General features: G+C 42.9%; 1 protein-coding gene across 2 annotated transcripts in view; it reads right to left on the reverse strand.

The window, feature by feature from the left end:
• Positions 1-13074, reverse strand: part of wdr41 (WD repeat domain 41) — a 62721-nt gene that overhangs the window by 3900 nt on the left and 45747 nt on the right. For both annotated transcript variants that reach the window (XM_078214957.1, XM_078214958.1), the window contains exons 8-12: positions 11533-11595; positions 11232-11342; positions 2230-2420; positions 1612-1733; positions 970-1052 (exon numbers count right to left, since the gene is read on the reverse strand). In XM_078214957.1, coding sequence (XP_078071083.1) covers positions 970-1052; positions 1612-1733; positions 2230-2420; positions 11232-11342; positions 11533-11595 — 570 coding nt within the window. The remainder of the gene's footprint in view (positions 1-969; positions 1053-1611; positions 1734-2229; positions 2421-11231; positions 11343-11532; positions 11596-13074) is intronic.

Raw genomic sequence — 13074 nt, forward strand, 5'->3', positions numbered from 1 at the left:
ACATCTGCCATTGATGAAAGTTATTGCCACCTTGAGGCAGCTTGCCAGCTTCCTCTGGGCCAATTTGGGTCAGGTGAATCAGCACTAATGCATCCTGTGGGAGGCAAACAAGAGCTGTCAAGTAGTGATGCCTGACTCAGACGCACAACTCCTGATCCTCCTATTGCCACATTAAGGTTAAAAGAGAAAGAAAGCTTGTGTTTCCATTATCAAGCACCATCAGTCCCTTTAAACAGTGACTGTTTCTTGCATCATAGCCATATTTGACTGAGTGTGGCACCAAGAAAGGCTAATAAAATTGGTCAATCTGGATCAGGAGGAGAGATAACAAGTGACTGGATTTGTTCCTGGAGGCCAATCAAATCAGCCACAGGCATCACAGTAAGTGGTCTTTAGGGCAGAATCTTAGGTACAACCATCTTCAGCTGCTAGATCAATGATCTTTCTGCCATCATATGGTAAAAAGTGGGGCTGAGGTCAATGATTGCAGTATATTCAGCTCCAATAACAATTCCTCAGATAATGAAATTGGATGAGCTAGGCAATATCAAGGCTTGGTCTGATAAGTGTCAAATAACAGATGTGCCCTGCAAGTGTTAGGCAATGACACTGCCAGCAAGAGAACCTAATCACTTCCTTTTACAATCAACGTCATCAACCTCATCAAATCTCTGATCAACAACATCCGGGGACGTCGCCATTAGGCAGAAACTGAACTAGACAAGCAGCATTCTAGACCAGAGTCTTTACATTCTGCTGTGAGCAGTTTACCTCTCAACTCCCGAAAGTCAGCAACATGGTGCAGGGGTCAAATTTCTGAACTCCATACCTAACAGCATTATAGATTGCAACAGTTCAAGAAGGAAGTCCACTACCACCTACTCAAAGATAACTAGGAATGGGCAGTAAGTAGCAGTTTTAGCAGCTGAATGTAATCTAGCTATGCACATAATATAAAGCTACATTAACCTGATGTGGCAGGCTCAGCTGGAGGAAGCTCCTGTAATTCCCAGAGGCGAACACTGCCGTCCTCAGAGCAGGAGACCAATTGGCTGCAAAACATATTCAAACGTAGGTAACATTACTTTAAGAGTATGGGCACATCCAAAAGTTACACTTGATAGCACAAAGAAAGTTGGATTTGTTGTTAATTAACTTACATTAAATATTACTGCACATTGCGCAAGACTTTGAGCTTAATTATAGCAAAACCTTTAGATGTGCAGTGCAACGTATAACTGACATTTATGACAAGAACATACTAATTCAAGTTTCCACAGATTCAGTAAAATGCCAATCTATATTAAAAACTATTGAATTTTTGCACAACTTCATTTTAAATAGAAATGGAGGGCTTTTTATGAACTGAATTTAACCGTGATTCTACAGTCCAAGACAATGACCATCTACATTTCCAAAGTGGCACTGCCATTTCTTCATTTAAAATGAATCAAAACTAATATTGGTGCATCTTAAGAGAACTATGAAGAAACAGAAAAACTCAAATTTTAGTATCTTGTTTGCAATCACCCTTCTGCACTTTGTAATATCTAAGTGAATGCTGCTTTATCCATTAGAGATCAGTATAAAATTTAAGATCAAGTTCCATACTTATTTGGTAACTTGGCAATGTGCAACACGCGTGAATCATGTGCCAGTTGCTGGTACGCAATCACTGTTTTTGTCTGGAGATTATACATGTAAATTCCAGTCCCGATGGCAGCAAAAACGTTCTACAAGGAAAAAGAGGTACAAACTCACCATACACATTGATTGGTTTAACAGCACATTCTAATAAAGAAGCTGAGAATCTCTATATTGAAGAGTTAGGGAAACTGTGCAAGGATTGACTTAGTGAACAGTTCTGAAATTAAATCAGCATTAAAAAAATGGGGACGGGGAGAGAAATAGGATTTTGGCAAAAGCCAAGTCATTTCCACTTTTATGTGATTCATTTAATTTTTTTTAATGTTCTTCCCATCATACTTCAGTCAAGAAAGGAAAGGAGAAAAAAAGCTACCCAAATTTCATATTTCTAAATAAACCTACTTATTACTAAGGGCAACAGCAAGTTATTTTTCAATGGTCTAGTCATTAGAGCCAGCAGGTGGCCCTTTTCACTTTATTCTTAACACTGTCAAGTCAGCATTATAATTAAACTTCAAAAGAAATCTGTTCTCATATTAAATGCATGTGTTTTGAGATAAATGGCATTGAATTTCACTTTACCTCTCTATCTGAAGACAGATGATGAATGCAGGTTTCGTGCTGGTTTGGGGTCAGTGATATCTTTATTTCCGCAGGTTTGTCAAACTGTGGGGCAGCATTCCAGAACTGAGATTCAGATGCTAGAACTGACCAATCCAGGCTGTCCCAAATTATTAACTCACCAACGTGGGATCCAGTTGCAAATGTATTATCTATTAATGGAAACATATTCACTCTGAATGAAACCAACAAATACAAAAAATAAATTTGGTATCACAGCGAGTCGACAGCTCCATGATCTTAGTTGAGGCAAACACCTTAAATTAAATCTTGCCAAGTTTTATTCTTTCACGGGATGTGGGGCTCGTTGGCTAGGCCAGCATTTATTGCTCATCCCTAAATGCCCTTGAGAAGATTGCAGTGAGCTGCCTTCTTGAATGCTGCAGTCCATATGGTGTACACCCACAGTGATGTTAGGGAGTTCCAGAATTTTGACCCAACAACCGTGAAGGAATTGCGATATATTTCCAAGTCAGGAAGGTGTGTGGCTTGGAGGGTATTCACAGGTGGTGGCGTTCCCATGCATCTGCAATTCTCGGCCTATGAGGTAGTAGAGGTGTTTTAGTCGAAGTAGGGAAGGAGGTAGAAGAGGGGGAGGGGTAGCATTATTGGTCAGAGATTGTATCACAGTGTCAGAGAGGAGGTTTGATGAGGACTTATCTGTTGAGGTAGTATGGGCGGAGATTAGAAATAGGAGAGGAGAGGTCACCCTGTTGGGAGTCTTTTATAGACCTCCTAAAAGTTCTAGAGAGGTTGAGGAAAGGATTGCGGAGTCAATCCTGCTTAGGAGTGAAAGCAATAGGGCAATTGTTATGGGGGATTTTAACTTGACTAATATTGACTGGAATTGTTATAGCTCTAGCTCGTTAGAGGGGTCAGTTTTTGTTCAAAGCGTGCAGGAAGGTTTTTTGACTCAGTATGTAGACAGGCCAACTAGAGGTGAGGCTATATTGGATCTGGTGCTGGGAAATGAGCCAGACCAGGTGCTAGACTTGGAAGTTGGTGTGCATTTTGGTGATAGTGACCACAATTCGGTTACGTTCACCTTAGTGATGGAAAGGGATAGGCATGAACCTCGGGCCAGTGGTTTTAGCTGGGGGAAGGGTAATTATGAGGCTATTAGGAGAGAATTAGGAAACATAGGTTGGACTAGGAGATTACAGGGACTGGGAACGTCCGACATGTGGAGTTTTTTCAAGGAGCAGCTACTGCGAGTCTGTGATAGGTATGTCCCTGTCAGGCAAGGAGGAATTGGTAGGGCTAGGGAACCGTGGTGCACCAAAAAAGTTTCTTTGTTGGTTAAAAAGAAAAAGGAGGCTTATGTTCGGATGAGACGTGAGCACTCGGGTAGTGCACTAGAAAGCTTTAGATTGGCTAAGAGGGAGTTGAAGAGCGAGCTTAGAAGGGCTAAAAGGGGACATGAGAAGACTTTGGCGGATAGGGTTAAAGAGAATCCTAAGGCGTTCTATAGGTATGTCAAGAACAGAAGGTTGGTTAGGGCAAGTTTAGGGCCAGTTATAGATGGCAGAGGGAAGTTATGTGTGGAACCGGAGGAGATTGGTGAAGCATTGAACCAATATTTCTCTTCGGTGTTCACGCAAGGGGACATGAATATAGCTGAGGAGGACACTGGGTTGCAAGGGAGTAGAATAGACAGTATTACAGTTGATAAGGAGGATGTGCAGGATATTCTGGAGGGTCTGAAAATAGATAAATCCCCTGGTCCGGATGGGATTTATCCAAGGATTCTCTGGGAGGCAAGAGAAGTGATTGCAGAGCCTCTGGCTCTGATCTTCAGGTCGTCGTTGGCCTCTGGTATAGTACCAGAAGATTGGAGGTTAGCGAATGTTGTCCCATTGTTTAAGAAGGGGAACAGAGACTTCCCCGGGAATTATAGACCGGTGAGTCTCACTTCTGTTGTCGGCAAGATGTTGGAAAAAATTATAAGGGATAGGATTTATAGTTATTTGGAGAGTAATGAATTGATAGGTGATAGTCAGCATGGTTTTGTGGCAGGTAGGTCGTGCCTTACTAACCTTATTGAGTTTTTTGAGAAAGTGACCAAGGAGGTGGATGGGGGCAAGGCAGTGGACGTGGTATATATGGATTTTAGTAAGGCGTTTGATAAGGTTCACCATGGTAGGCTTCTGCAGAAAATGCAGATGTATGGGATTGGGGGTGATCTAGGAAATTGGATCAGGAATTGGCTAGCGGATAGGAAACAGAGGGTGGTGGTTGATAGTAAATATTCATCATGGAGTGCGGTTACAAGTGGTGTACCTCAGGGATCTGTTTTGGGGCCACTGCTGTTTGTAATATTTATTAATGATCTGGATGAGGGTATAGTTGGGTGGATTAGCAAATTTGCTGATGACACCAAAGTCGGTGGTGTGGTAGACAGTGAGGAAGGGTGTCGTAGTTTGCAGGAAGACTTAGACAGGTTGCAAAGTTGGGCCGAGAGGTGGCGGATGGAGTTTAATGCGGAGAAGTGTGAGGTAATTCACTTTGGTAGGAATAACAGATGTGTTGAGTATAGGGCTAACGGGAGGACTTTGAATAGTGTGGAGGAGCAGAGGGATCTAGGTGTATGTGTGCATAGATCCCTGAAAGTTGGGAATCAAGTAGATAAGGTTGTTAAGAAGGCATATGGTGTCTTGGCGTTTATTGGTAGGGGGATTGAATTTAGGAGTCGTAGCGTTATGTTGCAACTGTACACAACTCTGGTGCGGCCGCACTTGGAGTACTGTGTGCAGTTCTGGTCCCCACATTACAGGAAGGATGTGGAGGCTTTGGAGAGGGTGCAGAGGAGGTTTACCAGGATGTTGCCTGGTATGGAGGGGAGATCCTATGAGGAGAGGCTGAGGGATTTGGGATTGTTTTCGCTGGAAAGGCGGCGGCTAAGAGGGGATCTTATTGAAACATATAAGATGATTAGAGGTTTAGATAGGGTGGATAGTGATAGCCTTTTTCCTCTGATGGAGAAATCCAGCACGAGGGGGCATGGCTTTAAATTGAGGGGGGGTAGTTATAGAACCGATGTCAGGGGTAGGTTCTTTACCCAGAGGGTGGTGAGGGATTGGAATGCCCTGCCAGCATCAGTAGTAAATGCGCCTAGTTTGGGGGCGTTTAAGAGATCCGTAGATAGGTTCATGGACGAAAAGAAATTGGTTTAGGTTGGAGGGTCACAGTTTTTTTTGTTTTTTTTAACTGGTCGGTGCAACATCGTGGGCCGAAGGGCCTGTTCTGCGCTGTAATGTTCTATGTTCTATGTTCTAGAGGTCGCAGGTTTGAAGTTGCTCGCAAAGGAGCCTTGATGAGTTGCCTCAGTACATCTTGCAGATGGTACACACTGCTGCCACTGTGCATTTGTGGAGGAGAGGGTGAACGTTTAAGGTGGCGAATGGGGCACCAATTGAGTGGACTGATTTGTTTGGATGCTGTCAAGCTTCTCGAGTGTTGTTGGAGCTACACGCATCCAGCATGTGGAGTGTATTCTATAGACAATAACTTCATTGCAATGTTAATGTAAGCCTACTTGTGACACTATAATAAATAAACTTTAAACCATCAAACTTTATATGCTTGGACCAAGGCTGCAATGAGGTCAGGAGCCGACGGAACCCAAACTGAGTGAGTGTCAGTGAGCAGGTTATTGTTGAGCAAGTGGCACTTGGTAGCAATGTCAATAATACCTTCCATTACTTTCCTGATGATCAAGGATAGATGGATGTGGCACAAATTGGTCGGGTTGGATTTGTCCTGTTTTTTGTGGACAGGATATCCCTCGACAATTCTACACATTGTAGAGAATTTGGTGAACTGGTGCGACGACAATAATCTCTCCCTCAATGTCAACAAAATGAAGGAGATTGTCATCGACTTCAGGAAGCATAGTGGAGGGCATGCCCCTATTTATATTAACAGGGACAAAGCGGAAATGGTTGATAGCTTCAAGCTTCTAGGTGTCCAAATCACCAACAACCTGTCCTAGGTCCTCCATGCAGATGATATAGTTAAGAAAGCCCACCAATGCTTCTACTTTCTCAGGAGGCTAAGGAAATTTGGCATGTCCACTATGACTCTCACCAACTTTTACAGATACACCACGGAAAGCATTCTTTCAGGTTGTATGGTATGGCTCCTGCTCTGTCCAAGACCGCAAAAAACTACAAAGAGTTGTGAATGAAGCCCAGTCCATCACGCAAACCAGTCTCCCATCCACTGATTCGGTCTACACTTTCCGCTGCCTTGGAAAAGCAGCCAGCATAATTAAGGACCCCACGTACCCTGGACATTCTCTCTTCCACCTTCGTTCATCAGGAAAAAGATATAAAAGTCCGAGGTCACGTACCAACCGACTCAGGAACAGGTTCTTCCCTGCTGCCATCAGGCTTTTGAACGGGCCTACCTTGTATTAAGTTGATCTTTCTCTACACCATAGCTATGACTGTAACACTTCATTCTGCACTCTCTCCTTTCCTTCTCTATGCATGGTAATGCTTTGTCTGTATAGCGTGCAAGAAACAGTACTTTTCACTGTATACCAATAGATCTGACAATAATAAATCAAATCAACAAACAGTGCAGGGCAGATGCCAGTGGGTTGTACTATACTGATACAGCTTGGTTAGGCAAACTGTTAGGTCTGGAGCACAAGTACTACTGCCGGAATATTGTCAGGGCCCATAGCCTTTGCAGTATCTAGTTCCTTCAGCCATTTCTTGATATCATGTGGGGTGAATCAACTGGTTGAAGATTGGCATTTGTGATGTTGGGGATCTTGGGGGGATTGCTGAGAAGGATCACCAACTTGGTGCACTCTGTCTGATGATGGCTGCAAATGTCTTTTGCACGGGTGTGCTAGGCCTCCCCCATCCTTGAAGATGGGGATATTTGTGGAGCCTCCTCTTCCAGCTAGTTGCTTAATTGTCCACCACTATTTACGACTGATGTGGCAGGATGGCAGAGATTAGATTTGATCCGTGGGTTGGAGGATTGCTTAGCTCTGTCTATCATATGCTGCTTACACTGTTGGGCACAAGTAGTCCTGTGTTGTAGCTTCACCAGGTCAACACTTCATTGTTAGGTATGCTTGGTACTGCTCCTGGAATGCCCTCCTGCACACTTGGTACACAAGGTTGAATTCTTCTGAAAACCCATGATCTTAACAGGAATTCTACAAATCCTTAAAGTAAAGTTTATTTACTTATTAATCACAAGTAAGGCTTACATTAAAACTGCAATGCAGTTACTGTGAAATTCCTCCAGTTGCCACACTCCAGCACCTGTGCGGGTCAATGCACCTAACCAGCACGTCTTTCCAGATGTGGGAGGAAACCGAAGCACCTGAAGGAAACCCACACAGACACAGGGAGAACGTGCAAATTCCACACAGACAGTGACCAAAGCCGGGAATCGTACCCAGGTCCCCGGCGCTGTGAAGCAGCAGCGCTAACCACTATGCTACCGTGCCGACCCTTGGATCCTGCTGCTAAAATCAGCAACAACAGAAATCAGCAACATTACAGCAGAAACAAATTGTAGTCTCCACCCGAGGTTCAGTAGAGGAAATTTACATCTAGAAAATTTTAAAGTTTATCTTCAGATTACCAACAGAAATCATTACAAGTCGTGAACAAATCCAATTCCCTCAATAGCGCTTTGTCAGTTTTTATTAAATTTAGACATTTTCCAAAGAAGGCAGCCATGACTCTAACCACCTAAACTATAGATAGTACGAAGACACATCATCAAGTTAATTTTTCATGGTACTGAAATCATTCTCCTCTAGGGATAAGAGACCAATCTCAGAGCAACCAAAGTTCTAGAGAGGGGAAGTACTCAGAGACAAAGGAACAGAAGATCTAGAGTATATGATTCTAAATTTAAGGTATGGGGGTCCAAAATCCAATATTGCTCAGTGAGGAAAGAGGTAATGGTTGATCGGGACTACATATAAGATAGGACCTAAGCTGTATGGTTTAAAGATGAGCTTAAGTTTCTGGCTAATCTTTTATCTCAATTCCTCCTTCCCACATTATCCCGATATCCCTCAATTCCCTTAGTATCCAAAAATCCAGCGATCTCTGTCTTGAATATACTCAGCAACTGCCAAAGAAAACTGGATGTTCAAAGACAGAGGGACAAACAAAAAAACACTGAAATAGTCAAAAAATATGATGAGTGTTGGAGTAGCAAATGAGCTTCAGTAAGAGCAGAGAAGGATCAGCACATATGCAAGTAGTCTTTGTGATAGAGAGGATATGAAATCAGTAACTTATCAGAGCTGAATTTGATGGTGAGATTGTGAATAGACTGGTTCAGCCGATGGCTGGAACGATAGCTGAAATCTATGAAGTAGCTATAGAGTTTGTGTCAAAGGCCAAAGGTTTCAACCTTCCCAATGGTTAACTGAGGCTGGATATCAGACAAGCTCTCTGACACGGAGAGTATGGAAGGGTCGAGAGGAGGGGTGACGAATTAGAGCTGATGTCAGTGTACATTGCAAGCTGACTGAATGTTTGCTGTTGATGTCACAAAGTGACATTGTGTAGATAAGGGAACCATCAATACAGATACTCCAGAGCTAACAGCAGAAGGTGGAAAAGGATGACATTGCTAGAAATGTTCTTGGTAGGATCATGAATAATGGAATGAAATCATAATTCCATTGGGATGGGCAATGGAAGAAAGCTATTGAAGGAGGAAGGTGTAGAACATAGAACAGTACAGCACAGAACAGGCCCTTCGGCCCACAATGTTGTGCCGAGCTTTATCTGAAACCAAGATCAAGCTATCCCACTCCCTATCATCCTGGTGTGCTCCATTTGCCTATCCAATAACCGCTTAAATGTTCCTAAAGTGTCTGACTCCACTATCACCGCAGGCAGTCCATTCCACACCCCAACCACTCTCTGCGTAAAGAACCTACCTCTGATATCCTTCCTGTATCTCCCACCACGAACCCTATAGTTATGCCCCCTTGTAATAGCTCCATCCACCCGAGGAAATAGTCTTTGAACGTTCACTCTATCTATCCCCTTCATCATTTTATAAACCTCTATTAAGTCTCCCCTCAGCCTCCTCCGCTCCAGAGAGAACAGCCCTAGCTCCCGCAACCTTTCCTCATAAGACCTACCCTCCAAACCAGGCAGCATCCTGGTAAATCTCCTCTGCACTCTTTCCAGCGCTTCCACATCCTTCCTATAGTGAGGTGACCAGAACTGCACACAATATTACAAATGTGGTCTCACCAAGGTCCTGTACAGTTGCAGCATAACCCCACGGCTCTTAAACTCCAACCCCCTGTTAATAAAAGCTAACACACTATAGGCCTTCTTCACAGCTCTATCCACTTGAGTGGCAACCTTTAGAGATCTGTGGATATGAACCCCAAGATCTCTCTGTTGTAGTCAAACAAAAAGAGGAGGAGAGGGATAATTGACTGTCGTCAAAGTTACATTTGTAATATTAGTTAGGGCCATTCTGCTGCTGTGGCTCGGTCAGAAACCTGACTGGAGAGGTTCAAACATGGAGATGCAGGTAAAATAGCCATGGATTTAAGAAGCGACAAAGAGTTCAAGATTTGAGCAATTGTACACGCCGGCCTCAACTAGTGTTTTTAAGGAGTGGTAATGACTGCAGTTTTGATAGTACCTGAGAGAGAACCATTTATAATAAAAGATAGCACAAGAGCCAGGAATGGAAGTTGGGTGGCTAGCGGCTTATCCAAAAAAACAGGCCAAAGGGGAAAAGGAGGTGGTGTGGTATTGTTAGTCAAGGAAGGTTTCACAGCAGTGCTGAGTTGTGATATAAAGGCAGTGGATCGTGATGTAGAATCGGTTTGTGTTGAAATCATGAATAGCAGGGGAAGGAAGACAAGGATGGGAGTAGTCCATAGACTGAGAATGGGGCTAGGGGCAGATACACTGTTTTTTTAAGGCAGCTCAACTTTATAGCAGAGGTTGTGCAAGTCTTGAAGATGAATAGAAACATGTCAGGAAGATTAGCAGGCACCATACTATTCTGCAATCCTTGCACACCTAACTTACCAATTATACAGAATAACTGCTCCTGTTTTCTCCAGGTCAAGAGAACAGAACCTTACCAAAAACAGCAAGGGCACCATGATGATCCTGCAATATAGGGAAAGTGTTGTCAGTGGTACACAGTATTACCACTGCCCTTAAATTTTATGTTAACTCGAGACTCAGCCAGCACTGAAACTGCACTGGCCGCATATGCATCAAAAAGGCGACATTGTTCAACACTTATCTTCTTTCTAACTGAGCAGTTGGAAAGTGCTTCAGTCCCCAAAATGAAGGGTGTCAGATATATGTGAGCATATGTAACATGGCAATGAAAGTGGAAGACTGTCAAAATTCAACACACACGTGATTATCAGATTGATAGGATACATTTTGTAGCTTCAGTGACCTGCACATACTACAAATTGGTTAGTCTTAAGTAGCGGGATCTTAGTCTTCTCCAGTAACCATATCCAAGTTCTGTGTTCATTGTGGCTGTGCCTCCAATATGGAGCATCATTGCCCTCAGCGTAGGGTACCCTTGAGCAGCAATCAAGGCAAAATTCCTTGAATCAATCCATGCAACAACAACTTCACAAGTTTAACACTGCTACTGCCTCAGATTCCACTGCAAACCTTGACATTCTTTGCACATCATTTCCTTCCACTATAAATAGTCAATGCTCAGTTGGGGTTCCGCCAAAATCAATTGGTTCCTGACCTCATTATAGCCCCATCCCAGTGTAAGGTTTACCTTAATAATGTTTGTTTTAAGGGTTTGCCTCTGTATTTTGTACATTCTATAGTGCATGGCTCTGGGTTACTTTCTGCACCCCAGGAAAAGTATTGCATCAAACTTACATGCACCTCCAGCTGAGGAATGAACCATCAATGCAACCAAATCACATAACCCCCAGTGAAACAAAACTAATTTACCATTTACAGTGATTAGTGCTCTAATATCATCTTCATGGTTCGACAGTCTCCTCATCTCAATAATTTCCCAAGTTTCAGTTTCCGACGACAATGGTACCAGCTTGAAAATAACTGAAAATTGCAAAGTACAGTAATATTAAACTATCTCATTTAGATCAATTTTAAAAATGCAACACAGCAAAAGCATAACCAATTTCCCTAGCAAGAATAATTTTGAATTAATATGAATAATTTTCAAGTTAGAACGTCAAATAAAAATGCAATTCCGAATGTACTTGTGCAACTTTAGTAAAAGTCTTACCTACATCCTTCCTGACCACTGCAGCAATGCTGTTTTTTGGTATTTCTATCATTGAGCTTACATCTGTTTAAAAAATATAAGAACAGATAGAAAGAGTTATCTTAGAGTCATGTTTAAATGTGCTAGGTGGCAGATAAAATGTCACTTGGTAGTAAAGAACTCGAATATTGTTGAAAAGAAAGCCATGTTGCTAATATTCTGTCTTGCACTCATCAGGACAAACACAAGAAAGCCAAATTTTAAACAATCCTAACAAATTATACTCCAGGAGAAAAGTGTGTTGACCAGTTCACAAATCAACTGACTGGCCACGTTTTGCCATGGAAAATGCAACGGGGAACAATCGGCTGTCCAAGCTACCCAGGGTTCCAAAATATCTTCTTCTTTCTAAGATCTAGCCTTGGTCCTTTCCTATTTCTCATCTGCGTGCTACCTCTCAGTGATACTATCCCAAAACCCACCAAGAATGTATGTGGAACAACACTTAGTTCTATCTCACTACCAACACCTTGAACCCTCAACTATCTCTGTTTGGCTAACATCCAATATCGGAGTAGAAACAGCCTCCGAATTGAATAGTGGAAAGACTAAAGCCATGTGCCAAAATCTTGATGCCATTCATGGCAGCAGGATGTTATGGTCCCACCGACAGCGCACGCCTGCCACAAATTTCCCAGTGGCAAAGGGTGTATTCAACAGGAAACCTCGTTCACAATGGCAGGGCTACAAGATCCCACTGCCAGCTAGCGCCACGCTGCCTCCTGACACCACGAAACATGTTGCAGAGGGGAGAGTAAAATCCTGCCATTGTCTTTGGTTTTCACTTCTGTAACATCACTATACTCGGGGATTCCCTCAAGTCATCTACTGCTCAATTCCTCCATTTGTTTATTTGTTAACTGTAGATTTAACTATTTCAATGCTCTCATTGCCAAACTCCCATTTTCCATTCTACATGAACTCATTCCACTCATCCAAAACTTAGCTGTTTGTATATTAACTCATTCCAAATCTGACTCACCCATCACCTTTGTTTTTTCATTCATTTATGGAATGCGAGTTTCTTCGATTAGGCCAGCATTTGCTGCCCATTCCTAATTGCCCTGAGAGGATGATGATGAGGCATCTTCCTGAATTGCTGCATATCATGCTGGTACATCCACAATGTGAGGATTTTGATCCAGCAGCAGTGGATTTCAAAGTCTGCCTGGTAAATGTCTTCAACAGAAACCTGCAGGGGTTGGTGCTCTCTTGTGACTGCTGCCCTCGTCCCTCTTGATGGAGGTGGTCAGGGGTTTGGAAAGTGTTCTCCAAGAAAGCTCTCAGAGTTGCTGCAGTGCATCTTCTAGTTGGTACACACTATGCTCCAGTGGTGGAGGGAGTGAATGTTTAAGGCGATGGATGAAGTGCCAACCAAGTGGGCTGCTTTGTCCTGGATTATGAGGAGATTAGAGTGTTGTTGGTGCTTCCATCACAGTCTTGACTTGTGCCTTTTAGATGTGAACAAGCTTTGGGCAGTAAGGGAGCGAGTTACACCACAGA

The sequence above is a fragment of the Mustelus asterias genome, chromosome 6 (genome assembly GCF_964213995.1).
Source record: "Mustelus asterias chromosome 6, sMusAst1.hap1.1, whole genome shotgun sequence".
NCBI lineage: Eukaryota > Metazoa > Chordata > Chondrichthyes > Carcharhiniformes > Triakidae > Mustelus > Mustelus asterias.